The following is a 27503-nucleotide window of genomic DNA, read 5'->3' as shown; positions in this document are numbered from 1 at the left end:
AGACATACGGTGGATTTTATTTGAACTATTAGCCTATTTTAATTGTCAATAATATCACTGCAAAATAACGACGTGCATGTATTTTATAGCAGCTTTAATAATTGGCCGTGTACGACGAAAGCACTCCCAGAACCGACATCGCATTGGCTCTTTGGGTGGAGAGATCGGCGGGGGGGGGGGATCTGAGCGCGAGCAAGGGTGGGATGAACCACTACAACTGTGAAGTCATCTGTATTCACTGCACTATTTGCCGGTTTTGGTTTCCAAAACAAAACCAATGGAGGGTATCTCGCATTGCAAATGATCTTCGAAATACAGGTCGATGTTACAGAAACCAACGTAATTCCCCAATGTAACACCAAATTTAGTAGGTTTCCGTGAACAATATCCGAGTGTCCCACAAATACACTCCCCAGCTGCGGCAATTTTAATTTGAAAGGGTACGAGGAGACATCGTGGCTCGTTTGACAGATCTCACAGCTCCAGTGGCGAGGAAACACACCCGTCAGCAGCGCGCACTGGAGACGGGAAAAAAAGCGCATCACGGACAAAGGAAATATGGGTGAGCTGGGGAGGATTTGTCACCGCCGGGTCCAACAATGGATGAGCGACTTCTGTTTCATTCAGCTGGAGTCCATTTAGCCTACCTTAATGAGGTGCTGGGACGCATGGTACTGCAAGTTAAAAAGGCGGAAGGCTGCGTTTAATCCGTCTGCGGATCCTATGAGTTTGCAATGGCTGTTGCGGGGATACGCAACCGGCTAGGGAGCAATGTGCCTTTTTATTATTTTGTGATATTCTCCTTATATTGTGGCCTTTCGTTTGGACAGTTGCGCTATTCTGTAACGGAAGAACTCGAAAATGGGGCACTGGTCGGTGATCTGGCGCATGACTTGGGGCTGGATATTCGAAAGCTGGCCAGCCGAAAAATCAAGGTAACCTCCAGCAGCAGCAGCAGCAAACGCTACGTGATTGTCAACCCTAAAAACGGCAAATTGCTTGTTAATGAAAGGATCGACAGGGAGGCGCTGTGTGATTTATCCAGCAGCTGCCTCATCAATCTGGAGATCCTGGTGGAAAATCCGACTGAGGTGCACCATATTGTGGTGGAGATAGTGGATGTCAATGATAATGCACCACAGTTCCCCCGGGATGAATATCAAGTTGAGATCACAGAATCTGCATTACCGGGCTCTCGTTACCCAATTGAAAATGCCCAGGACCCGGACATTGGGTCCAATTCAATTCGTATATATCAGCTGAGCACAAACGACCATTTTGCGCTGGTATCTAACAAACCCTCCTTAAATACAAAGCACGTGGAGCTCGTGCTGAAAAAGCCCCTTGATCGGGAGCAAACGCCTTACCACCAGTTAATTTTAAGTGCTGTTGATGGTGGGACACCTGAGAAAACAGGCACGGCGATCATTAACGTGCGAGTCCTGGACTCAAACGACAACGTTCCCATGTTTGACAACTCTGTGTACAAGGTGAAACTGTTGGAGAATTCGCCCAAAAACACCCTGGTTATCAAATTGAATGCGACTGATTTGGACGAGGGCACTAACGGAGAGGTGTATTACTCTTTCAGCAGCTACACCCCTGAGCGAGTGAGGCAGATGTTTAGCATGGACACTAATACAGGAGAAATAAGAGTAACCAGCAATGTTGACTATGAAGAGACCAACTCCTATGAGATGTACATCCAAGCGATGGACAAAGGCCCTGGAGCAGTGGCGGCACACTGTAAGGTGGTGGTAGAAGTGGTGGACGTGAATGACAATGTCCCTCAGATTGTGCTGTCGTCCCTGTCCAGCCCGGTGAGGGAGGACGCCCGCGCCGACACAGTCGTGGCCCTCATTAGCGTCACCGATCGGGACTCCGGCGCCAACAAGCAGGTGTCTTTAGAGATCCCAGCAGGCCTTCCGTTCAAGATCAAATCCTTCCGAAACTACTACACCCTGGTTACCTCAGCCTTCTTGGACCGCGAGACCACCGATGCCTACAATGTCACTCTGAGTGCCACCGACGGAGGAAACCCCCCCCTTTCCTCTCAGAAGACCATCCAGGTCGACGTGGCTGACGTCAACGACAACCCACCGCGATTTGAGCAGACGTCATATACTGTCTACGTGACTGAGAACAACGCCCCCGGGGCCTCGTTGTGCACTGTGAAAGCTCAAGACGCTGACATCAAGGAAAACGCACGTATCACCTACACGGTGCTCAATGACAATAACCACGGCATCCCTGTTACGTCTTATGTCTCCGTCAAGGCCGATACTGGGGAGGCTTATGCCCTGCGAGCCTTCGACTATGAGTCGCTCAGAGAGTTTCACTTCCAGGTCAAAGCCCAAGATGGGGGCATTCCTCCGCTTAGTCGCGTAGCCACCGTTTACATCTACATCATGGATCAGAATGACCATGCACCACTCATCGTCAACCCTCCGGGTAATGGCACGCGCTCCTTGGAGACGGTTCAAAAGAACGCAGATCCCGGCGCCTTAGTGACCAAAGTGGTGGCATACGACGCAGACGCCGGTCCAAACGCCTGGCTGGTGTACATGCTGGATACAGCAACGGACCTGGACTTGTTCAAGGTGCACGAACACACGGGGGAGATCAGGACCACTCGCAGGATCCTGGAAGACAACTCCACCTCATTTGCTCTGACAGTTTTGGTGAAAGACCATGGGCAGCCTGCCCTCTCCTCCACCGCCACCATCAATGTGGCGGTCATGGAAATGCCCCCCAAGATTGTCCCAGACCCCAAGAGGATCATCAGACCCCACAGCCCACTGCTTCTCTCAAACGTAACCCTCTACTTGATTGTCGCTCTGAGTGCCACCACCTTTGTTTTCCTGGTCACCGTGGTGGTACTAGCGATTGTCCGCTGCCATGCCTATTGCACCCAACCTGGCTCCTGCTCTCCTTGCTGTGGGTCACAGAAACCCCCTCCTGACGGCGGGAACGGTAGCGTGAGTGCCGGCGGAGGTGGAGCTGCCGGGGGAGCCGCAGGGCAACCGAATAACAATGTGGTACTCCGGAGAGACCTTAAAGTTGAGCCTCACTACATTGAAGTGCGCGGGAATGGCTCGCTAACAAAGACTTACTGCTACAAGACCTGCTTGACTGCCACCTCTGGCAGTGACACCTTCATGTTCTACAACACAGGAAGGCCCATCAGTGGCACCTGGGGCAGCGGTGCCGATCGCTTCTTCACAAGCGGAAGCGGATTTGTACGCAGGCTGAGCATGCCGGATGCCTCACTTCAAATTTGCCCAGAGGTATGTCGTGTCTATACTATAAACTCAAATACATTCTCAACTTTAGTCCTAATGCAGATAAAACCGTTTATTACCGGTTAAGCTGCCGTTGTCTCATTTTCAATGGGTACCGTATTTTCCGCCCTAAAAGGCGCACCGGGTTATAAGGCGCACCTTCAATGAACGGCCCATTTTAAAACTTTGTCCATATATAAGGCGCACCGGATTATAAGGCGCATAAAATAGAAGCTATACTGCATCAAACTGAGGTTGACTAGCCAATAACCAACGAGCCCTCTGTAAACAATCGCGTTTCTCAAACGATCTCCTATAAAATGATCAGAACTGACTAAAGTTCGATCTAACGCATTGGTACTACTTACCTATGTTTCCCTTCCATATCGATCCGTAGATTTACTCGAAACATTAACAGAGCAGCCTATTTTGACATGAAATAGCCTGGTACGTATAGCAGCTATCGCAATAGCATTACCCATCCGCAAAGTCTCACGAGCCTCAGTTCGCAATCTCCCATGAGCCTCAGCAAAGTGTAAACAATCGCGTTTCTCAAACGATCTCCTATAAAATGATCGGAACTGACTAAAGTTCGATCTAACGCATTGGTACTACTTACCTATGTTTCCCTTCCATATCGATCCGTAGATTTACTCGAAACATTAACAGAGCAGCCTATTTTGACATGAAATAGCCTGGTACGTATAGCAGCTATCGCAATAGCATTAGCCATCCGCAAAGTCTCACGAGCCTCAGCTCGCAATCTCCCATGAGCCTCAGCAAAGTGTAAACAATCGCGTTTCTCAAACGATCTCCTATAAAATGATCGGAACTGACTAAAGTTCGATCTAACGCATTGGTACTACTTACCTATGTTTCCCTTCCATATCGATCCGTAGATTTACTCGAAACATTAACAGAGCAGCCTATTTTGACATGAAATAGCCTGGTACGTATAGCAGCTATCGCAATAGCATTAGCCATCCGCAAAGTCTCACGAGCCTCAGCTCGCAATCTCCCATGAGCCTCAGCAAAGTGTAAACAATCGCGTTTCTCAAACGATCTCCTATAAAATGATCGGAACTGACTAAAGTTCGATCTAACGCATTGGTACTACTTACCTATGTTTCCCTTCCATATCGATCAGTAGATTTACTCGAAACATTAACAGAGCAGCCTATTTTGACATGAAATAGCCTCGCGGGTACAACAGCTATTCGGTGACGCCCCCTGACTACAGTTGCCATAATGCTGGGAAGCGATGCGACCTTGTAATTTACTAGTCGTACTAAAACGTACTGAAACATTTTGGCAGAGCACTGTGTACAACCAGTATGGATCAACAAATTCATCAGTTGATCCATATATAAGGCGCACTGGCCTATAAGGCGCACTGTCGGCTTTTGAGAAAATTTTAGGTTTTTAGGTGCGCCTTTTAGGGCGGAAAATACGGTACTATTACTTTGCCCATTTGCTCCCCTCTGGCGTGGAAGCCAACAACTGAATGAGTGCTGGGCTTCGTTCGCTTTGGTTCAGTTCGCCCGTGATACCGTGCAGGCGCTCAGCCGAGCCCAGCTCAGCACTCACACTACATTAACGTCAGTCCTGATGATTTGCCACATCCCTGTGTGATTTCTGATGATTCAGAGATTTGTGTCTCCATTTGAGGTTGTCATCACATTCGCTCTCAGAGCGGGTCATGTCGTTACCTCTTTGCTCTCCTTATCTGACCAAGTGGGCTTGAGCTAAGCGTGCATGTCTGTGTCTGAATGAAACTAAGATTTTACAGTTGGATTGGTGCACTTTGATGGACTCAGTAAAAGTTACTACAAGACTAGTTGTCAAGCAAAATTAAGATCGAGACTTGTGGTTTGGCTAATTTGCACTAAGGATGTAAAGAGGATGATTCTGTTCTCATTGAAAATATGCAATACCATTTTCAGTTGCATTATTAGCATTTACAACTCATATAGTCTTTGAGACAGTTCACCGAGTGGGTCTACATTAACTAACCATGTTTTACAATTAGAATTACATTTTGGTTCGAATTTTGGATGAAGAGTTGACCAAAGACAAATCTAGTAGTGGCATTCAGTCATGAATGTGTAAACTAGTCGATTTGAAAATTATTCTGAAAGGGCCAAACAAAATTAATAGACCATGAATAAAGACGTTCATTAAAGTAAAGCGCATTAAACTATTCTTCACGTAACTTAAGGACCTAGTTGTCTAAAAATGTATGTCGCTTTTATATTGACATGATTATTTTGCAAAATTGAGTAAAAACTATGAAGTTACATTTGAACATGTTCTTTACAAAAAATAGAATTGTAGACAACCTTTACAGTGTTGACATACTTGTATCCCATAATACCCTGCAAAAGTAGACCAGAAGCAATGGGTGTGGTTACCGGGGCAATGATGGCTCTTGCTTATTAGTTTTCCGGCCGATAATTTACCACAAGTCTGCTGGGGAACATTACAGACTCACAAAGCTAAAAGAGCAGGACTCTTTCATTTACAGTAGTTTGGAGGGAATAACAAAAACGCCAAAAATCGATCACTAACCTTAATTAGTACAAGCACGTGCGTTAACGTCTGTCCTGTTGTGGATATCAATATGGATGTCTGTGTGTGTGCTCCGATCACATCCAGAACAAGAATGTGTGTCATTATAAATTGATGAGGCTCTAGCCTGGCCTGGCTCTGCACTGTATGAGATTGAACTAAACTCTCTTTGGTGTTATCTCTCTCTATCTCCCTCTCATCCGCTTTTCCACTCACCTCTTGCACGCTCAGCCAAAAGCCCCGAACGCTGACTGGCGATATTCTGCATCTTTGAGGGCCGGGGTGCAGAGGTAAGTAACTGTTTTGGAGTCACCTTATATAAGAAGCAGTCCTCCAAAGCCTGAATTAAACTGCAAACCGGAATCTGCCACTGTCAGGATGAAAGAGTTGACCCTCAGCATCTTTTTTAACCCCCAAACTCCTTCAAGGCATCTCTCATCAGTGAATGCAGTGAATCTTCTCTGCAGTGTAACACTATATAGGCAGGCCATTTACATTCTGAGCATCACATCCCCCAGTTGCAGTCTTTAAGCAGGAAGCATGAAGGACAAATGAGTTATGACCTTTCGCAGATTAGCTGATGTACACACACATCAGTGTCTGCACATATAACTAACCCTGCACGCACTGTGTTTATTTATACACTTTTTTTTTCCTGGAGGTGTGAAAATGTTAACATAGACAACATAGGACATTTTGGACTGCAGTTAGACTTTTTGCTTTAGTCCTGCAACAAATCCCAACATTAGTTTAATTAAATACAATAGATAAAAACACTGAATACAGGGTGCAGCATCATCAAAACATCTGGATTTAATTATTTGGAAATATTTTCAACATGTATCTGAGACTGTTGTTTTGAGTTTATTTGAGGTTTGAATTTAGAACAGAATGTTTCCCATCTTTGTCTGAGTAATGAAGGGATTTTCATGAAAGCATGAATCTCATTAACAACGAACCAAATCATTTTGAATACAATTCAAGCAATTTCCATCCCCGTCTGGTCTTTGAATTTTGTTCTAATCAGGTTACAAATAGATGTAAAAAAATATATGCAATCAAATGCTGCTCTAATGCGATACGAGGACATCTGGAACCTCACACTAATGAGTTTGTTCCTCCACTTGCATCTCCTTTGTCTTGAATTGTCATAATTTCATGGCAACAGTACTGACTGCTCTTTTGCTCACTCTTCTGCTCCATCCAAGTTTGCTTTAATTAGAAATTAGTGTTAATTTCTATGGTGATGAAGTATCCTAATGTGCATCATGTCACCAGTGACTATAACATGATGTGGATTAACAGAAACCATCACTGCAATTTGCCGCCGCCGTCTTGAGAATGTCATAGCCTGTAATGTTCATGGACAGAGGAGATGCTCTCATTAACACTTAACCCCGACATAGGCATACTGTAATCTTCTACTCTTTACACATTTCGTATGTAGCACCAAATTCACTGACCCACATTTCTGGAATAATCACTCGGGGGAGGAAAGAAAATACACAGTTTTTTTGTGCGCCATACCCCAATAAAGTAATCAGCATTTTAGCAAGTAAAAGCACAACATTCCTTAGTGAACATTTTGTATTCATGTCATGGCCATCCATCGTCCTAACATTAGTGTTGCACTTAAGAGTTTCTGGATATACTGCATTGCAGAGGGCCCTTTTTCCGATAAAGCCTCTCACTTCAAGTGTTGTGTTTTTCAGTTCGGTTCACATGGAAGAGGCCTCTGTGATGCAGGGACATCAGGGCATGCTGGTCCAGAACTGGCCCACAGTGTCCAGTGCTGCAGGTGAGGAGACAATCTCGCGTTTAGATGGAAAAGCATTAAAAAATAAAGTTTTGCAAAGTAACCACAGGAAATAAATTGTTACATTTGCATGGAAACCAAATTACCTTCACATGACTGTAGCTGACCTGAAATTGAGAACATATTTTGCCTTCAGCTGATCTGCATATTTTTTGTGTTGCTGCAATAATTGCTCAAATGAATTCCTCCCAGTTAATGGTTGACTTAACAGAATCAATATCATTATTTAGACTCAATCTTTATCTTAAAACACTGCTTTTGCTAACCACTCAAATTACTGGGCATTCAAAAATGTTGTTGTTCTTTTTTTTTTCCCAAATAGACAATGCTTTGCACTGTGTGGGTGGTAAAGTTGAACATCTGTGGCATCACAAGCAATGTAAATAGTGCTGACCTCAAATATGACCTGTGCTTCATTATTTACACACATTGGCTCAGTGCTAATGGCTCAGAAACAGCTTTTGCTGGCTGAAAAGAGGTTGTTGTTTTTTAAGGGGGGGGGGGGGGGGGGTTCAGTACACTGTGATCTGTTTCACTCCTTCCTCCGGCCTATTACACATTGATTTTCTGTCTAATATTGGGAATTAGAGCATGGGTACACACTCCAAAGTGAGACGTTTCATCACAGTCACTCACTTGGCCAGTCAGTGGTAAAATATGCCTCGCTGTAGCTCACCAAGGGCGTATTTATGTGTCAAAGAGGCAATTTTTGCCATATTCTGTATTGGTTTACGGATGAGAAATGTTTATTTGTTCAATCTGCTTCTGTTGGTCATATAATTTTCTGAAATACCAGCTTGCACAGTTTGCATATCAGGAGTGCATTGTTGCATGAGGAGACAATTCTGTTCATGGTGGTTCAGTGCAGAGGCATATTCATGCACCGGCTTGCAGGTTGATCATTTTTAATATGCATTAAAAGGCAACGTTTTTTTTTTTCTTTTGAAAACTCTGCGGTGAATTGTTATCATGATGAATTTGTCCAGCATGATTTGATGAATATTAATTGCAGCCACCTCAAAATGGTGTTTATGTAATTGGCCCAGTGGCCCCAAAGAGGAGACATTTGTCTAATGCCATGAAGGCGATGACAAAAGCTATTATCAGTAATATGAGACTGCAGTGAAAAAAAAAAAAAACAGAGCCCTTAGTATTGAAAGTAATTTAGGAGCGGAAGAGCTAAGGAGCGGTACAAAGGAGGGGTGCGGGGGGGGGGGGGGGGGGGGGGTGCTGGTGGGATAGAGAACGAGAAAGGTTAAGAGGATTGGCAAGTTCCTGCAGTAGTGTTGTTGCTAGGGAACACCATGTGACTTGTTGCCTGGCAACACTGTCTAACCAAGAGCTTGCTGCAGCAGCCGCACCCTCCATCAGCAGGGAGTGGGTGAAGGCTGTTCCCATGGCAACCAGCCATACCTCTGAATGGAAGAATTAGAGACCAAAAGGAGGAGAATGGAGCGGTGAGGTATAAGGAAAGAAAATACAGAGGAAGAAATACACAATATACATCTTCAAAACAGAATGACAAAAATGCAAAGATAGATTGGGGAGGAAACTAAGAGTCTATTTCAAATATAGGTTACAATGCAAAGCTTCAATCAACATCAGGTGTCATGGCAACCACCTCAAGGTCTGCAGCTTTTCCTTAATTCATTTCTGATCCACAATTGTGTGATGTATACGCAAGCATGAACAGCGGCAGATTTCCAAACACGTGGTTTTCTCAGGCTAAGCACACACACGGCAATATCTCTTATTTATACCTGTGCCTGGATTCGGACAAGATTTGCTACAGCCACCACAGGGACGTCTCAAGACAACATTCACTTGATTAAACTCAGCCACTTGACATTTTGCCTCAGTTGGTCAAGCGTAAGAATATAAATTGCTGCAGCAGAGGGAAATTGCTGATAGAGCTGAAGGAAAAGAAGAATGACAGTGTTGTGTGGTCGCTATTGTCTCTTATGTCTCACAAAGTAAAATAGACATGGTTGTTTCTTGCATTTTACTTTGTGTGGTAGGGAGAGCAAATTTCTATATTTTGGCTATTAAATAGGGTCTGAAAAAGACCTCCAATGTTTTCAATGCTAGTGCCTCTTCTGTGGATTAACGGTCGGGTTGAATGCTTTCCGTCAAATGTCATAATCCTCAAAAACAGAACAGCATCACAGTATTACGGGATTTACATGGTGAGATAAAATCGTCTAATCTGACACTGCTGTATCATTAAGAAGTAAGTTAATTAACTTACTTGCTCTTCTTGTTGGCACATTGTGGAAAATAAATCCAAATTCAGACTGGATTTGTTTTTCTCTTTAATATTCATCATTTAGATTTTCAGAGTTGATTTGTTATCCTCATATTGTACTCAAACTGAAGTTGCCACTTTCTATTCCATCAAAAATATCAGCAAAATATTTTTTATGTGAATAGTGAGTTATGCTGGTACAAATTGGTGTCCACTATTGTCAAGATTGCTTTTTGTAACAATGTTTTGACGGGTCAACAAAAGTTGCCGACTGTTGCCCTCTGCTACAAGTACATGCATGTAATTGACTTGATGAACTCGTTAAAAATATGGACGGCTGTGTAACAGTCGTCCTTCCCAGAAGGGAGAGTAGTTGAAACCATCTGAGCATTCCAGTAATATCATAAATAGCCTACAAAGAAAAATCAAAAAGAATCTTTTGGCATAGGCTTGTTTGATCTGAATAAAATGCTGCTGGAAAGTAGGTCAGAGCAGAGAGAGAGAGAGAGAGAGAGAACTGGTGTGGGCCTGAGAGCACCGTGTCTGCTGCAATGCTGCCCCCCGCCCCCATCTTCCTTACTGCTTTGCTCCTCGCTGTCTACATCTCAGTGGATCTCATCTAGCATTCCCTTTCCTTTTTCGTTTGTGCTTTTGTGACCTTTTCACCTCACCATTGCAATCACAGACACTCTGGATACCCGCAAACCGTTCAAGTGATTTTAAAGCGAATCTTTTTTTGTAAACTCAATGCTTATAATATTAGAAGTCGAGCTAATTTGAAGTGTTGTATTTTTTTTTTTAGACGGTGAAGGTGGTGGAGAGCTCTCCCCTCCAGTAGGAGCCGGTGTCAACAGCAACAGCTGGCACTTCCGATACGGAGCCGGACAAAGCTACTGCCCGCCACAGGGCCTGAAACCTGGCGAGATTCCTCCCGAAGCCTTCATCATCCCCGGATCCCCGGCCATCATTTCTATCCGCCATGACGCCGGCCCTGTTGACGATAAAGGGGACTTCATAAGCTTTGGAAAGAAGGAGGAAGCCAAGAAGAAGAAGAAAAAGAAGAAGGATAAAAAAGAAAAGAAGGAGAAAGGGAAGAATGATGGAGGGGATGATTAAAGAGGGCTGAATTGAAGCTATTAAGATGCCATCCTGATTACAGAGCCAAAAAGCCAAATTGATATGAATGAAGGAGTCTCTGCAGCATATGCATCACAGTACATACTCTACTTACATTGTACAGTTGAAGCCAATCGCTTCGGTGGAGCTCGGCTCTCTGCACAAAGCAAACCTGCTCGACAAATGCGCCTCCTCTCTTCTATGGCTCATTTGGCCTTCTACTTTGACCAATAGTAGTCCATTCTATTCAAATGTATATTCAGATGGCCTTTTGGGGGATTGGTATAGTAGCTTGAAAATTGCATTCACTCCCAAGTTTGTATAATGAAACTCAAAATGCCATAAAAAAAGCGATTTCTGTCCAACTATTGTCAGGAAAGGATGCTTGAACAAATGAACCCTGCATACTGTCGCATCTAGATAAGTGAAAGCCAAACTGAAAGATAGGACTTTTTTCGTCAGTATTAAGTAGATATCGTAGATATTCAGCAAATGTGGTCTTTTCTATTTCAAAAAAAAAGAATGAAAACCTGAAAAAGAAATAACTGCTAAGGTGGCACAAAAATAGCAACTCAAAATACAGCAATCTGTCAGTATACAATAGCACATTGCCAACGTTCAGAATCTACACTGGCTTGTACCAACTGTATGAAGTTTGTTCCCAGGTCAATGTCACAATTTGTTTAACGTTTACAACACTTGGGCCTAACTAGACATTTTATCCTGTTTTAGCATGACAATGTGATCTAAAAATAAGAAAACCATATTGATTGGGCCATATTAACGATTTTTGTATTATTATTTTTTTCCTAAGCCAACCTCTAGAAATTCACATGACCATTTTGTAAAATAGGCCAACATCAATATATATTGGAAATTAGATATTCTTAATTCATTCCATTAAATTAATGTTCAGCCTATCAGCCAAAAGGACTGATTATTTGGGGCAAACTAAACATAGGTTGATGCAATAATAAATATGAACCAGGATGTTCATCCTATCTCGAATAACACTGAATGAGAACTTTATCTGAGCAAACACTGAAAAAAAGTACAAGAAATGGTTTGGGAACATTCTAAATGACCTCAAATCTTTTAAGAACACAATTTAATGTAAATTAAAATCACATCCTTTAATTTTGGTGAGTGCAATTATGAGACTTGGTATGATTTGCACCATCTGTATTGCTAGCTTGACTATTTTGTTGTTGCCTCTTGTACTCTTGTGATGCAGTGTAATTTATGTGCAGTTGATCCAAACAGCACAACTCTAAAGGGACATAATCCAGTTGTGCACCATCATATTCAATCTGAAACACACATTATTGTAAACACAGACTCCCCAACATCAACTGTACTTTCTTCTCAGTGCTGCATATCCAAAGTGCAAACATATAGAACATGCACGCTATTCTTGAGGTTTGATGGCATTCTTAATGACGAGAGTGTGTTCCGAGGCTGTGGGGCAGGACGGTTGCTTGTTCAAGCCTGATCCCTCTTCTTCTGTCTTTGAATGTTAAATAGATGTTCTTCAAGCTCATCACCACCTGCTTCAGTGCTTGTAGGATGTGCTTGCCCGCTGCTTTTTTCCTTCCTCCTCGTCCTCCTCCACCCGAATCGACGTAGTCGGGAATACCACCCGTAAAAATGGACTGTTGGACTGGTTGTGTCATGATCCATATTCACAAACAGAGGACACTGTGCTACCTAATGTCAAACATTGGCATTGTTCCCTTATTATGTCATCAGAGGAAGTTGTGTTGAATACTTGTATCTGAGCCATCCATCAATGTTACGAGAACATCGGAAAGGTTTGAAATTGGAAGGCAGTTTACCATTCGCACCAACAAGAATTTGAACATGGTGACCGTCTTATTTTACATGCTCAGTTACTGCAAATAAGTCGTTTTTTATGAGCTGTTTTGCTAGTGTATAAACAAATGTATAAAAAAAGATTAACTTTATTTTCCCCTTACTTGAGGAATCTAGCATGGGAGGAGATGTGTAGTTTGAGCTGAAGGCAATGCAAGTCTCATGTCTGTCAGTGTTACGTTTCTGGAACCATCCTATTTCCAGTCACAGCTGTGGGCACTGTTATCATGCTCAAAACCAACCATGCTCACCTTTCCTTGCCCCCGTCCGTCCGTCCGTCAGGTGTACTTCTGTGCTGTCAGATCACCAAGTGTTTGCATGTTAAAAGCAAAAACAAATATACAAAAAAGAAAACGATATATATTATACCTTTTTTCACTGGGAAATGTGTATTGGATAACATAAACCCGAATACACATCCATGCACACACAACACAATACAAACAGTACCGTATTTTATGGACTATAAGGCGCACCTAAAAACCTAAAATTTTCTCAAAAGCCGACAGTGCGCCTTACAGTCCGGTCCGCTTTATATATGGACCAAATTCCTAAATTTAAACTGGCCCGAAGCATTGTGTCATGAAATCAATCATAAGTGGCCCGCTGAAGACTATGAATCATGAATCAAAAAGACTATGGATCATTATTTTGTGATTATAAAGTAATTTGTTGCGTCTGAAGTTGAAATAAAAAACATAAAATGGAGAATGATTTGATTTGGATTAAAAATCTGACATGATGCATTAATGGTGCGCCTTATAGTCCGGTGCGCCTTATATAAGGACAAAGTTTTAAAATGGGCCATTCATTGAAGGTGTGCCTTATAGTCCGGTGCGCCTTATAGTCCGGAAAATACGGTACTCGAATTTGTGGCAAAACCTAAAAGTATGACTTTTTTTTTTATCCTGTAAAAATAGCACTGGTTCGTCTGTATATTCATGATGCTACTGTGTTATGCTATGAAATATTTTTTTTGGCATATGGTTTACATTGGTAAGAAAATTGACCCTTGAAGTTTTGAAATGATCAAACAAACACTGTTGTGAACTCATGTACACACCCTCCATAACTATTCCTTACTTAATGAAAACAAAAAAAGTTGAAAAAGAAGACCAAAAAAATCCAAAATAGATAAAATGTCACAAAAAAAAAAAGTTGATGTATTCTCTGCTCGTGTATAGTGAATATTTGTCAGTCACTGGGTGTGACAGTGGGTGGCACATGCTAATGACAGTGCAGATCTGTTCATAAACTTCTTTTGTACACCTGCTTATTGTTAAGGTGATAATAGTGGTTCTAATGACTTCATCAACCTGGTAATGTGTTTTGTTAAAAAGTCACAAATAAAGGTTTTCTTAAATATCTCAAACTTGACTTTTGATTCTGTTTTCTGTCCAGTTTGTCACATTCAGGATGAATGATCCCATATAAACTTAATTTGTAATACAGTTCCATTTTGTTTATAGCTGTAGCCCAGCAGATCCAGATGTTATTGAGTCATTACTGTGCAATAACATCCTGCTCTTCACACCTTTTTTGAATTTGTCTACACTGTTTTTGCCATTTTTCACATGTCCTGAGTGTTGAATCACTCACTGAGTGTGAGTCACCTAAATGTTGAACAGATTAACAAATTCCTTGTTTGGCACGCTCAAACATGGCGAATAAAAAACTCTTGAATCTTGAATTAGCTCTACTATGTTTTGAATTGACAATAGGTGACACAAGGCAAAGCACTCCAAGCTCAAACTGACATATTGTAGGATTATGATGACATACACTATACCTAAAGCTCCTCTCCTCATCTCAACATAGTTCCTTTACACCAAGATGCTGCAAGTTTGCAGCAAATAATGCTCGTGTTTAAACTGAATCAAAATAATCCATTTTAAAAGCATGATCAGCGCACATCAGCGCAAGCTGGTGGGTATTCAAGGACGCCCGCCCGTGCTCACATGGGAGTCTAATCCACTCTTCCATTTGAACAATGGGCTTTCATGTTAATTACTGTCTGTGAGGGGGCGTCTGCTATTTTTTTGTGTGTTATGTGCGCCATCTGTACGTAGACTGAAGAACATTCCCAACTTTCATCTTATTGCATTTTTTCCCCTTTCTACTCCTCCCAGAGTCCATCTCTCTTACAATGCTGACATCCACTGGTGTTCATAAGCACATTACATATTGGTACAGTATTTGACTAATTTCCTTAGACATGAGGAAGGCTGTTATTTATCCTGCCAATGGTACAAAAAAATGCACATTATTCTCTATTAGCAACGGCCAAAATGAAATCCCACATACAAAACAATAGATTAAAGAAAAACAAATGTACGTATGTGTGTTTGTGATTGCTAAAATCTTTATGCCAATCATCATATCGTTATGGTGTGCATAAATCTTCATTGAAAGTTGGAAAGAAAGCAAAACAAGCTATTAAGAGCCACATAAACAAATACAGCCAGTAATAATTTACAGTACACAGTTGTACCCAGGAAATTATGCCAGGCTAAACATTTTCAGTCTTACATTATTACTGGAAGTGTTCACCTAGGGGCTAAGGAACAATCTTCCATGCACCAATGAAGTTTCATTGTTTGCCGCATCGGTAGTAATAGACTATGAGCAAGCTCTAATGAAGGCAACACACAAAGGCGTCATATAAAATCTTATTCAGTATGGTCTGTTTTAATCATTTCAGTGACAGGAGAAATAAGTGCTCACAAAGGCCGGCTAATTGGGAGGGTGCAGAGTTGATACTGTCAGTCGGTGGACAAAAAGGAGGTGGGAAAATGAAGGGGCAAAGGTATGTTATCTGAAAAAACAGAAGCTGAAAAAGTCAAGTGACGGAGCAATGAGAAGTTGGAAATAAAGTGACAGGAAATTAAATTTGCTTACTTTTACTGTTTTATTGAGAGTCAGGAAAGGTATGACCAGGACTCTTACTTTTGCATTCTTGGGCAGAGGAACCATTCCTCGAACTGCAACAGATCTTCTTGCTCGGCATATGACAGCATTTCATCACTGATTTTAGTTGCTGCGTAGTCTTGCTAAATAAATGTAGCAGGTTTACCGATTTTATATGATGGGTTTTTTTGCTTGTTAATATTTGTTTCTTTTGAATGCATTTCCCATTTTTTAATAATGGTAATTTAGACACGGTCCCTATTCCATTTCCCTCACCTCCCCTTTCTCTCTCTCTCACTCTCACTCTCTCTCTCTCTCTCTCTCTCTCTTGCCCCCAATCTCGACCCAGCTGTAGATCAGGATGCTTGCTGCTGGGAGGTGAGAGGACTGTGATGGAGATAATAGAGAGGGAGTGAATAAGAGAGAAGACGCAAGCCACTCGAGACCGAGAGTGTTTTGGAGGGCAGCATAGAGTAGTATCGAGACTAGGACATGAGCAAAAAGCAGTGCCAATATAAACTCCGACTAGATTAAATCAGAAATGAATTGTTTGCAAAACAGGGTTCACATTTCAGGAGTGGATAACTGTTCCATAATTATTTTAAGATCTAAGCTGCTCCGCACCTAAGGGCTCTGGAGGAGTTCTTCAGAAATGGACATCAATCAGGTATGATATTAAAGTTGAATTTTCTATCTTGATCAAAGGATACTATAATTGCATGAAGTTAGTTGTTGACTCTGTTTACAACCTTTAGTTATTCAAAGACAACACATAGAGTTCAAGTCATGGCCACCCAAATTAACAGTCCCTAAAGGGATAACTGACTACGTGTTCTTTCTGCAGTTATGGCATGTCTGGATGGCAGTCAGTGAAGCGGAGGAAGAGGAGGGTGAGAGGAGTCTTGTCACATTGTATTCATGTTAAAGTTATGACACGTATATCAACTCTTGCAAGCGCATATTCGGTTTTTGAGTTGGTTTTGATTTAGGCTTTAGTTTGTTTTCCTCGTGTCCCTGTAGTTGATTTTTGTTTTGTCAAGTTATTGTGCCCAATAATCTTGTGTGTCCCGAGTGCCGCCCAATCAGCTTCTTCCTATCCTTTGTGTCTCATCCAGGTGTTTTTCGTTGTTTCGTTGGTTTGTTTGTATTTAGCTCCCGTTTTTATTCAGTTCTTTTCGGTTGATTGTCTGTGTCACATCATGTTAAGTCCAAGTATTTGTTTTTATACATTGTTCCCAGTTGTTTTGAACTCCTGTTTATTTTGGTTTTCTACCCTCAGTGTTACTTTGTTTACCTTTTTTTTTCTTTACATGAAATCATTTTTTGGGTTGAACTCCAGCCCCAAATTCTTGCTTCCCTGTGTTTGGATCCTCTTCCCCTCATAATGTGACATAGTAGTTTCAGTTAGTGTTTCATTAGATTATTTTGTTCCATTGTTTATGGTATCTGAAATTGGGGAAGAAGATGAGTTATATTTAGATATAAAACAATCTAATGAGAAAGACAAAGGTTTCCAATAACTGAGGGTGCTTCTTGTGTCATTTGATAACAAATCCAGACTAGTTAATTCATATTTGTAGGTTTGAATTGTTACACAATGGAGAATCTGGTCTTTTGCATTTGTATGTTGTTCCACAAAAATCCCATTTGTTTCCAAAGGGCAAAATCGATGTCAAATGTTCAGTTCATTCGTATAACTATTCGCTAAATATTTGCTGTCTTGGATAATTTTGCTGAAAATAGTTTTATAGTGTAGTGCAATCCTTCCCAGGCAGCTCCTCCAAACTGTAAGCATTTTCCTCTTGTGCTTCCAGATGTATTAAATGCTACACAAACGATCCCTTAAATTGTAAAACGTTGGAAACAATCAGCCACAGGATGGGGAGACGAGCAGCTGACCTGACCACTCCCGTACCAGTTTTAGGCGTCCCAGCCTTGGTGGGGGCACGTAGCTGGAGGACAACTGGAGGCGACGCAACCGGAGGAGCGCAGTTGCAAACGTGGGGTCTTCAGAGCAGCAGCGTTGGCGTGCAAACATCCCCAGGGATAGGCAGAGCACCTTCCGAGCGGTGCGCACAGCTCATGTATAAACTCCACACGCAATCAGATCACAGTGCCCGCACGACAAAAAGCTACATTACCAAGGAGTACAAAGAGATATTACTCCTAACCAACAGTGGTAGAGAAAATGGGACAAGGAATGGAGACTTGAGAAGTAAAAAGGAAGTGACTTTTCAAGAACTTGTAGGAGAGACCTTAGGGGATGTTATGTGCAGTCAGGACAGTCACTGCACTCCTAGAACGATCAAGTCCACCCCACATTCTACACGAACTGCAACCAAAGTGGCTCCAAGAACAAAACCTACTGTTCGCTACGCTAACGGTAGTGTGGTTGATTCAGAGGCCATGGGTGGCATTAGCCTTGATAACGATGAATCCACCCCAACTCACAGAGGACACCAAAAAAGACTGCACACCCATTACACTGAGTCGAGGAATATGTTGATGTTTTCTGCTCCCAAACATACCCGTGGATCACCAAATATATGCAACCAGTGTGGAGGCAGACGAACAGCGGAAGTTGAGATTTTAGGGAAGAAAATTCTCACCGCTCCTGCTTGCCAAAAAGTTACACTATTTAATTCGGCTCACGACTCCAGCAAGTCGCCCCGTAATGAGACCGATATCCAACCAAGCAACCATCAACTCCTTGAGAATTCTCTTCACGGAGAAAAAGAGGCGAGCCCTCAGCGAGGGTCACATCTTCACGAAGCACCAAGACATGAAATAACACGACACCCTGCATGTCCAGTCCATTCAGTTAAAGGACAGTTTTCTACGCATGGACATGACGTCGCCTCAACCGATTCTCAGGCCATCCACGCTAATGCAATCACTATCACTAAAGCCAAAATTGAAACAAGAAAGGATTATCCTTTAGACACTTTAACAAATATGCCTCTTGACAATGAAATTCCCCAAAAAACGGGAAGTCTCCCATCGACTCCTCTTATGGCCACAGCTACTAAATCAAACTCCCCGCACACACAGACTCCTTTTAAATACCAACATAAGGCCCTGCAAAAAGTTTGTGTATCTGTACATGCCGCACAAGAAAACACTCCATCTCATTTGTACACAACATGCAAAGGAAACGCATCAGCTTGCATCCCCGAAACCGTCCAAACATTGAATAATGCACTCATGTCCGCAAAACCTACACCGAGCAACACAGTGTTTCTGCACCACGGAACACAGAACTCGACGCATTCAGCACAACAAATAAAAACAAAAAATGACTCACTATCACATAAATATTCCAGCAGATTATCAGAGCCCTTGAAATCCAATTCATTTGATGTAGTTGAGACACTGCAAGAAAAATTAAGCTCGTGCAGCAATGTGGTTGTCAAACATAGTGTTAATTTCAAAGAAAATACAAATTCAAGTGACAAGCATGATCCTAAACCTTTAGATGCCCCGAAACGTCCAGTGTCCTCACATTCTGAATTAACACATTGCGGAAACACAACATCTCTAAATGCATCTTGCGCAATCCTTGATTCTAAATTGGGGATGTCAGCTCCCATCTCCACAGCTACTAATTATGCTTTGTACAGAAACACAGCCCTGAGGACCTCTTCAAATATTCACCCTTCATCCACTTTAAAACTAACCCAAAAGAACGCGAGCGTGTCCTTTAATTCCTTACTTAAAACAAGCAATGTGTCACACGAACACAACAAATCAATTAATCCTCATACATTTCCCTCTGCTAACAAATTCAAGCCTTGCCAAACACAAAGCGACATCACATCTGAACCCACTTACGAACTTGTTGTTCCAAATCAGAGACACGTAACTCCGACTGCACTGCTGTCAAAAGTGCCCAAAAACGGTTTTGTGTCAAATGTGACACAAACCATTCCAAACAGAACCAACAATTCAAGCAAGACTAGTGAATTGGGTAGTAACCAAAAGCTATTGCGTGGCGATCTAATCAACGATATACTGTGTAATGTGTCAAAAGAACATTCAGTTCCATCGCAAGACACAACTCTTCAAAACAACATTTGTCCAATTAAGTCAAACGGTTCTTGTCTGCAGGGTCGCATGAACGCAAAACAACAAGCGGGTGAACAAAATCAAGGAAGCACGGTAGTAGATCACGAGGGACAGTGTGCTACATGCCCAGCAGCCCAGCAGCAACAGCAGATGGATTCAAATACAGAAAAGTTTGCCTTGAGCATGTCACCCATGCATGCAAACAGTACGGCTGACTCAAATGCAGATAAACAGACGCGTCCAAATTATCCAACAACCTCTGTCACTGCAAAAGGAGAGCCCATTATCTCAACACTGGCAAACAGAAATGTACATTATGATCTCGAGCGCATGCAGCGGCTCGAGTCCAATAAAGCTGCACCGTTTCAACAATCTCTCCAAGGCCCAAATTTGTCTCTAATTGCACCAGCCCAATGCTGCAGTGAGGGAGAATTTTGTACGCCTTGCAATTGGGCATCCCTCCGACGCCTCGGGTCCAGTGAGGCTGAGGCAATAGTCAGCCGAGATGCAAAATTTGGCTCCAAGCAGGACACAGCGGACTTGATCCTGGCCCATTGCCACCCTCATGAAGCAGCAACGCTGTTTCTGCATTCTTCCCCTCAGTGCTGTAAATCAGCAAGCATACAGCATAAGCTTGAAAGTGTGGAGGCCAGTCTGGCAGCCAACAAGGACAGAATCACTACTCTGCTGAACATCATCCATGACCTGGAGGCCGGACACAATCCTTCCACTGGGTAATAACAATAGCACACATAGCACACATCATAAGGCAACTTCAGTAACATTTGCATACAGTAGATTTTCAAATTATTTTTTTATTATGTAACTAGGACATAACAAAGCTTAAATGGGCTTCCAGCAATGTGTCTCTGTCAATCACTCTCATCCAGAATGGAGTATTAATATGCTGCGACTGTCGGCGGTCATGTTTTAGACTAGAGTTGATTATACATCTGGCAGAATGTGTGTTTTAGCATTTCTAAATTGCTGACATCAGCGCTTCTTACCACACAGTGTTTAAAAAGTTGCCTAAATAAATCTGTTTTATGTTTCTTTTACAGTCAACAATGCTACAAAACGGGACAGGACCTCAAAAACTGTTCCACCTGCCAAAACACGGCTTGTATTGTTTACAGGTTGGTGATGTTTTGGATTTTTTTTTTCCTGACTAGGGTTGCTCTTTAATGCAACAAATGAGATTCAACCAAATGGGATACTTTTGAAAATATCATCGATGCCCAATATAAATAGATTCTGTTCATAATTACACCGTCAGGATGAAACATTGCATCAGGTGGAGGCAATAGAATGAAAAATTGTCATCCCCTGAGCCAGCTATTCTGTTTGTGGAAAGGAAGTTCAGAAAGGCTCGGAAATCTGAAATTCTTCTGATCTCTTTAAACAGAAAAAAAAAAAAAGACTGGTGCTTTGCAAAGCAAAGCCTGAGACACCTTTATGCTGCTGATGATGAAGATGAAGAGGCCGTCTTCTCTTGATCTACTCAATCTTAAAATTATGTGTTGAAGTGTTTTAATGGCCTCCTTAAAGGGGGTGGGGCGGTCATTTGAGTAGTACATTATAAACGGTGGTTTCTTATACATATTTAATTAGCGGCAAAAGATGGGGACAAGAGGTAGCTATTTTTTTCACGGATCATATTTATTACATAATGTCAAGTTGTTGAATTGTGTCTAATGTTTGTGTTTAATATTTGTCTATTCAGTGTGGAGTTTGACTTCAGACAGCAGGAAAGGAGGTTCTTGGAGGTTCTTAATCTACACTCAACAAGGAGAAATAAAGCTGCCCATGTTTCCCAATCTTGTGCACTGAACTTCAATTTGCTCAGAAAAGCTGTGAAGAATTTGAAGAAGTCAAAGAAGAAAAGCAAAAAGCTCTACAAAATTCTCTTAAAGTGGCTGCCCAGGAAATAGCAGCAAGTTTAGGAATCCAAATCCAAACGGTTTGGTAATGGACAAAAAATTTACAGAACTTTCATCTTTTTCACTGAAGAGTGGAAGAATCATCCACCCATTATTCCTCTGTTATGTCTAAGCGACTAATGAGTCATGTTGACGTAGAGACTCAGTGGCAGTGTTCCCTGAGGACGACAAAGAATGGAGGGAGGCAAAGAAGGGCACGGGGTTTACTGTCACTCCTCCTCCGAGGGTCAAGTGTCCTCTGGGTGGGGAGGGGGGTCTTTGGAGGCTTGGTAATCCACTGGAGATGTGAGAGATCAGCTTCTGTGGGATGAAAATGTGATTTGACAAGCCACAAAAAAGAGACACGATCGTGGAATTTTCAGACTGAGAAAGTGCTTGCCGTGGGCCTGTTTAGTAGATTTGAAACTTGCCTAATGTTGTTGGAATGAATCGTATGAATAATACAATCACACTTTATTCTTTCCTTTTAATTTTTGGGGTTGAGTTTCTGTTGTTGCATCCTGCAGTTGTTATCGTAACAAAAAATATATATATATTGTATGGTGTATGCACATATCATAGGAAAGTTAATTTATTTCCACGGCTCAATTTAAAAAAGTAAAACTCATGATTATAAATTGAATGATTAAGCACATATATGTTGCAAAAGCAATTCCTTCCCAATTTCTATATAAAAAATCTTTAGATTTTTTTTCTTCTGTAATCTTCAAATTTCTTGAGACAATGACTTTAAAGTTTTTGCATATCCATGAGCTATCACCACAAATATGTTTTGAAATAAAATAACAATATTTTGCTTCATGTAGTGCATCAATATAATGCATGTATTTCACTTTTAAAATAAAAAACTGAAATAAAAAAAAACGTGCCCTTCATATTATATCACATTTTATTTAGCTGCGATAATAAAGGCACAATTGCTGACACAAGACCACTTAGATGCTGAAGTGCAGCCAAAACATCAAGCAACTCAGGCCAGCATCCTTGAAAGGCTGAGAATTAGCTTGTTAGTCTCAAACATCACCTCAGGCTCAGTCACGTCTCTCTCAACAACACGTCAGGGGATGACTGACAGCCAACACAGCTCGGAGGCTCCTTTAATTGCTGTTGTTGGCTTATAATCAGCTATAGTTTGCAGCCACAACAAAATTAATAATCATCATGATAAGTAACTTTAATAATGAAGCGTCAATAACAGCAGCATGCATACACAAGAGAGTTTAGTTTCAACTAATCCCAATATTTGGCAAGCTGGTATTAAAATAAATTGGACTGAGTATTGATTATGAGGTTTGCATAGCTGCGTTGTGTTGTTGTCATCCATCCAAACTTCCATTCAATGCACCACAAGTCCACACGTGCAATGGGGACCTTTTAGCTGAATTTGGGAGATGGGAAAAAATCCTGCAGATTCCTCATGATAGATGTGACACCCATTCAGTACTGGCTCATGTCCAGCAGGTGGTGTAGTCACTTGAGATGCAATGGAAGAAATTGGCGGAGAACCTGGAAGCAAAAAATACTTTTCACGTACCTTGAACAATAAGTAAAATAATGTTAATGCAACAAACAAAATTATGTTTCCACATGTGCAGGGGTCTCAAACTCCAGTCCTCGGGGGCCGCATTCCTACATGTTTTCCAAGTTTCCCTCGTTAAACACGCCTGATTCAAATGATCAGTTCATCTTCACGTTCTGCAGGAGCCTGATAATTGAATCATGTGAGTTTAACGAGGGAAACTTGGAAAACATGTAGGAATGCGGCCCCCGAGGACTGGAGTTTGAGACCCCTGCACGTGTGAGTTCCTTTTTCCTGGGTTCCTTTTGTGGGGCTTCATTTTGGACAAAAGGTCAACATCACATGCATGTTTGTGTTCTTTTCAAAACACATTTCAATCATTCATTATCCATTACTACAATCGAGTTTAGTCAAGATGTAACTTGGGATGAATGTGAGTGTTGTGTCGCATGTCCAAAACTGGGCTGGGAGGAAGACTTCAAACTACAAACTTTAAGTTAGTCATACGATTGTTTTAATATTATCCATTTCATATTATCCCTGATTATTAAAAGGTGTTTTTAAAACCACAAGCAGTTGGAGTTGAGAAACACATATCTTGTTTCAAAATGCTTAAAACCAAAACACTGAACTCAAGTTCAACAAAAATAACAATGCATAAAACAAATCATGTACTATTTTTACTAAAGTAATCATAAAATTACTTTTTTCTTTCAAGCTCGATACAATAGTGACTGATTAATCCCAAACTATGACTAAGTTCACCAGAGATGGGCGGAAGGTGCCTTTTTGGCTGACTGCTGTCTGAGCAAAATAAAAACATCGCGGGTGAGAGTGAGGATCAGAAGTAGACCAAAAGCGAGGGGGAAAGCGAGAGAGGGATCATCCACTGCGTTTGGCTGGCATCAGATATTTTTTATAATCTGGGAAGAAATTTTCAGAACAAAATGAGGTGAGGCATCCCTTTTTGTGGATTTGGATGAGGAGAATGAGGCTAAATTAAGTATGTTATTGATTGTTACAGTAAACACAAATATGGTAGGAAATTGTGGATTCCCAACCCTGATCTAATTAAAACAAATTAATTAACTAATTTACAATTTAATTCATTTTCAGTCCAGCTATTGTGTTTTTGGCTCCGACAAGATCAGGATGACATTCAAGTTTCCAAAAGGAGTTATTTTAAAAGCATGGCATTGCACTGACAATTTATTTTTTATTTTTGGTAGGGTGGGGAGGGGGTAAATCATGATGTCCTTAAACAGCTCGAGTATGTTTATTTTACTCCATGGCTTTGCCTGGATGTTTTATGGTTACTGTTTTTTATGGATAGAACAGCCCACGCTTAAGCAAATGTGTTGGAGCTCTTACAAAAAAAAATCCATCACTAGGAACCTGATTTGCATCCTCAATGAGTATACAAACAACAAGTTTGCTGTTTCTGATAGCCATCATATCATGCCTGTACGTTGGCTTGAAAAAGTATAGTTGGGCCTGGGGCTGCTTTGCTTCTCAGGACCTGGACGACTTGCTGTAATTGATAGCACCAATAATTCTGCTCTGGCATATTATGCACAATCAGTTACTGGCACATTTTGTTGCCAGCATGATGATAATGTTTTTTTTTCTTCATCAGGGACTTGTTGACCTCAGAGAGTCCCAGCAGGGAAAAGAAAAAAACACCAGTACTTGGGAAGATATTTTTTCCCATTCTGTGACCTTCATACACAAGGGCTAGCCTTCAGCATTGTATCAGTGACTCAGCACAGGAGAACATCATGATTTCTACTGCTCTCCATTGGCTTATTCTGGTGTCATTCGTCATCTTAACCATTAGTGGGAACGTACTGGTATGTTTGGCCGTGGGCCTCAGCCGCCGACTGTGGCGCATCGCTAACTGCTTTGTGGTGTCACTGGCGGTGACAGATCTCCTGTTGGGCCTGCGGGTGCTGCCCTTTTCCGCCACTCTGGAGTTACGTAGTGGCAAGTGGCCCCTCGGAGGCACCATGTGTAACATCTATGTCTCGTTGGATGTCATGCTGTGCGCTGCCTCCATCCTGAGCTTGTTGGCTATCAGCGTGGACCGATATCTCGCCATCTCAGCACCCCTCAGTTACTCATCGAGAATCACACCTCCGAGGGTGACCTTGGCCATCATGGCCATCTGGGCCTTGTCGCTGGCTGTGTCTTTTGTGCCCATTCACTTAGGATGGAATACAGCGGACTACAGAGTGCAGCACTTGGACTGGCCCATGGGGCAAGACCACAAGGAGGGACGCTATTGCCAATTTGAATGGAATAACAACTACATTATTTTGTATGTCATGTGCTCATTTTACCTTCCTCTGATGGTTATGTGTGCAATGTACCTCTGCATATTCAGAGTGGCACGCCAACAGGTGAGTATCTAAACAGGTTGGTTGGACTTTTTATTTCCCGGTGGCCTGGAATCAGAAAGTTGAATTCATGATGTCATTCATGTCTTGTTAATTTATAGCATTGATAATATCAATCTGACAATATAAGATCAATGATGACTCAAATCTGCTACATTAGCAGTGATTTTCCCATGCACTGGTCTGATAGGCAGCTGTATGCACTTCTGGAAAAAAAGGAAGAGAGCACAATTTCAATCACACATAGTTGAAATTCAAGTCTAATTGATTGATTGATTCCTCAGGTGCAACGAATCCGTGCAGCCACGCCCTCTTTCGCCCGCATGCCATCAACGGCTGCCATAGCAAAAGAGCACAAAGCTACCATAACACTTGCTGCTGTGCTCGGGGCCTTTGTCATCTGCTGGTTCCCCTACTTCACCTTCTTCACCCGAACAGGAATCAAGGAACAGATGAACCCCCCGACTACACTTCACTCGGTACTGCTGTGGCTGGGCTACTTCAACTCCGTCCTGAATCCCATCCTATATCCCGCTTTGAATAGGGACTTTAGAAAGGCCTATGCAGAGCTGCTATTCTGCAGGGGATCATCACGCAGAAAACTGAAAGTGCACAAAAGATCAACCCTCTCGAATGGACTAAGACATTCCCAAGTGTCTCATGACACGGTTTAACAAACAGAGATGAATAACTTGAATACACAGAAGTGCAACACACCCATTGAAAACAACAGCAAAGACAACAGGAATTAATTGCTAACTGTATTTGTTTCCAAAGCAGTCTACTTGGAGACATGAGCAGTTCAAAGTTTGATCTCTTCTGGACCCTGTCGGTGAAAGTGAATGAGTGGCCAACAAGTTGTTTTCATGTGTGGTATTCAAGTGCTTGACTTCACAGAGATCCAATGAGTAAAGGGGTGAACTGCAGATCACAAGTAGATAGGCATTTAATGATTTATTCACCACCACGTTTAGTAACCGAATCATCCATATTTGTTCATATTTGTCCGCTAGATGGCAGTAAAAGAGTGTAACCCTGAGTAAAAGATGTTATTTGTCTCTTCCACTTTTGAATGATGCCTTCAGCAAAACATTTTAAAAAATTACCACACTTTTTTTTTTTACATTATTTTTGTTCAAGTAACCTTGCTGTATGGCAAACAGTCCAATGGACAAAGACCAAAAGGAATATAAATTCTGTCAACAACATTATTTTTAAGTAAAAGAAATTGTCAATATTATATCTAAAGAAAAAAAAAAGAACTTGCATAGCACCTCTGTTAGTTTGTATTTATGCAGTTCAAATGGACAATGGACAAAGACCAAAAGGAATATAAATTCTGTCAACAACATTATTTTTAAGTAAAAGAAATTGTCAATATTATATCTAAAAAAAATTTGAAATTGCATAGCACCTTTGTACTTATGCAGTTCAAATGGACAATGGACAAAGACCAAAAGGAATATAAATTCTGTCAACAAAATTATTTTTAAGTAAAAGAAATTGTCAATATTATATCCATCCATCCATCCATTTTCTGTACCGCTGTATCCCCACGGTTGCCAGCCAATCGCAGGGCACACAGAGACGAACAACCATCCGCACACGCACTCACACCTAGGGGCAATTTGGAGCGCTCAATCGGCCCACCAAGCATGTTTTTGGGGATGTGGGAGGAAACCGGAGTGCCCGGAGAAAACCCACGCGGACACGGGGAGAACATGCAAACTCCACACAGGGAGGGCCGGAGGTGGAATCGAACCCGCACCCTCCTTACT

At 41.8% G+C, this 27503-nt stretch overlaps 3 protein-coding genes across 5 annotated transcripts; all 3 read left to right on the top strand.

Annotated features, from left to right (window-relative positions):
* Positions 1–470: 470 nt before the first annotated feature.
* On the top strand, positions 471–13108 carry LOC119133577 (protocadherin alpha-C2-like). Its single transcript, XM_037269556.1, has 4 exons — positions 471–3287; positions 6081–6139; positions 7562–7647; positions 10713–13108. The coding sequence occupies exons 1-4, from the start codon at positions 735–737 to the stop codon at positions 11024–11026; spliced, it is 3012 nt and encodes a 1003-aa protein (XP_037125451.1). The 5' UTR covers positions 471–734; the 3' UTR covers positions 11027–13108.
* A 3035-nt stretch (positions 13109–16143) lies between these two features.
* On the top strand, positions 16144–21918 carry LOC119133870. Its single transcript, XM_037270062.1, has 5 exons — positions 16144–16472; positions 16650–16695; positions 17620–20604; positions 20932–21006; positions 21594–21918. The coding sequence occupies exons 3-5, from the start codon at positions 17684–17686 to the stop codon at positions 21799–21801; spliced, it is 3204 nt and encodes a 1067-aa protein (XP_037125957.1). The 5' UTR covers positions 16144–16472; positions 16650–16695; positions 17620–17683; the 3' UTR covers positions 21802–21918.
* Positions 21919–24124: 2206 nt separating this feature from the next.
* On the top strand, positions 24125–26829 carry hrh2b (histamine receptor H2b). Of its 3 annotated transcripts, none has more exons than XM_037269272.1 (4): positions 24125–24281; positions 24966–25728; positions 26010–26425; positions 26495–26829. In XM_037269272.1, the coding sequence occupies exons 2-3, from the start codon at positions 25108–25110 to the stop codon at positions 26397–26399; spliced, it is 1011 nt and encodes a 336-aa protein (XP_037125167.1). In that variant the 5' UTR covers positions 24125–24281; positions 24966–25107; the 3' UTR covers positions 26400–26425; positions 26495–26829. The 3 variants fall into 3 exon arrangements, with proteins under 3 accessions (XP_037125167.1, XP_037125166.1, XP_037125168.1); XM_037269273.1 differs by adding an exon at positions 24559–24599 and having other exon boundaries at positions 24137–24281; positions 26010–26829; XM_037269271.1 differs by having other exon boundaries at positions 26010–26829.
* The last annotated feature ends 674 nt before the right edge of the window (positions 26830–27503 follow it).

The sequence above is a fragment of the Syngnathus acus genome, chromosome 14 (assembly GCF_901709675.1).
Source record: "Syngnathus acus chromosome 14, fSynAcu1.2, whole genome shotgun sequence".
In the NCBI taxonomy this organism is placed as follows: domain Eukaryota; kingdom Metazoa; phylum Chordata; class Actinopteri; order Syngnathiformes; family Syngnathidae; genus Syngnathus; species Syngnathus acus.
This window is presented reverse-complemented; position numbering and strand designations above follow the sequence as displayed.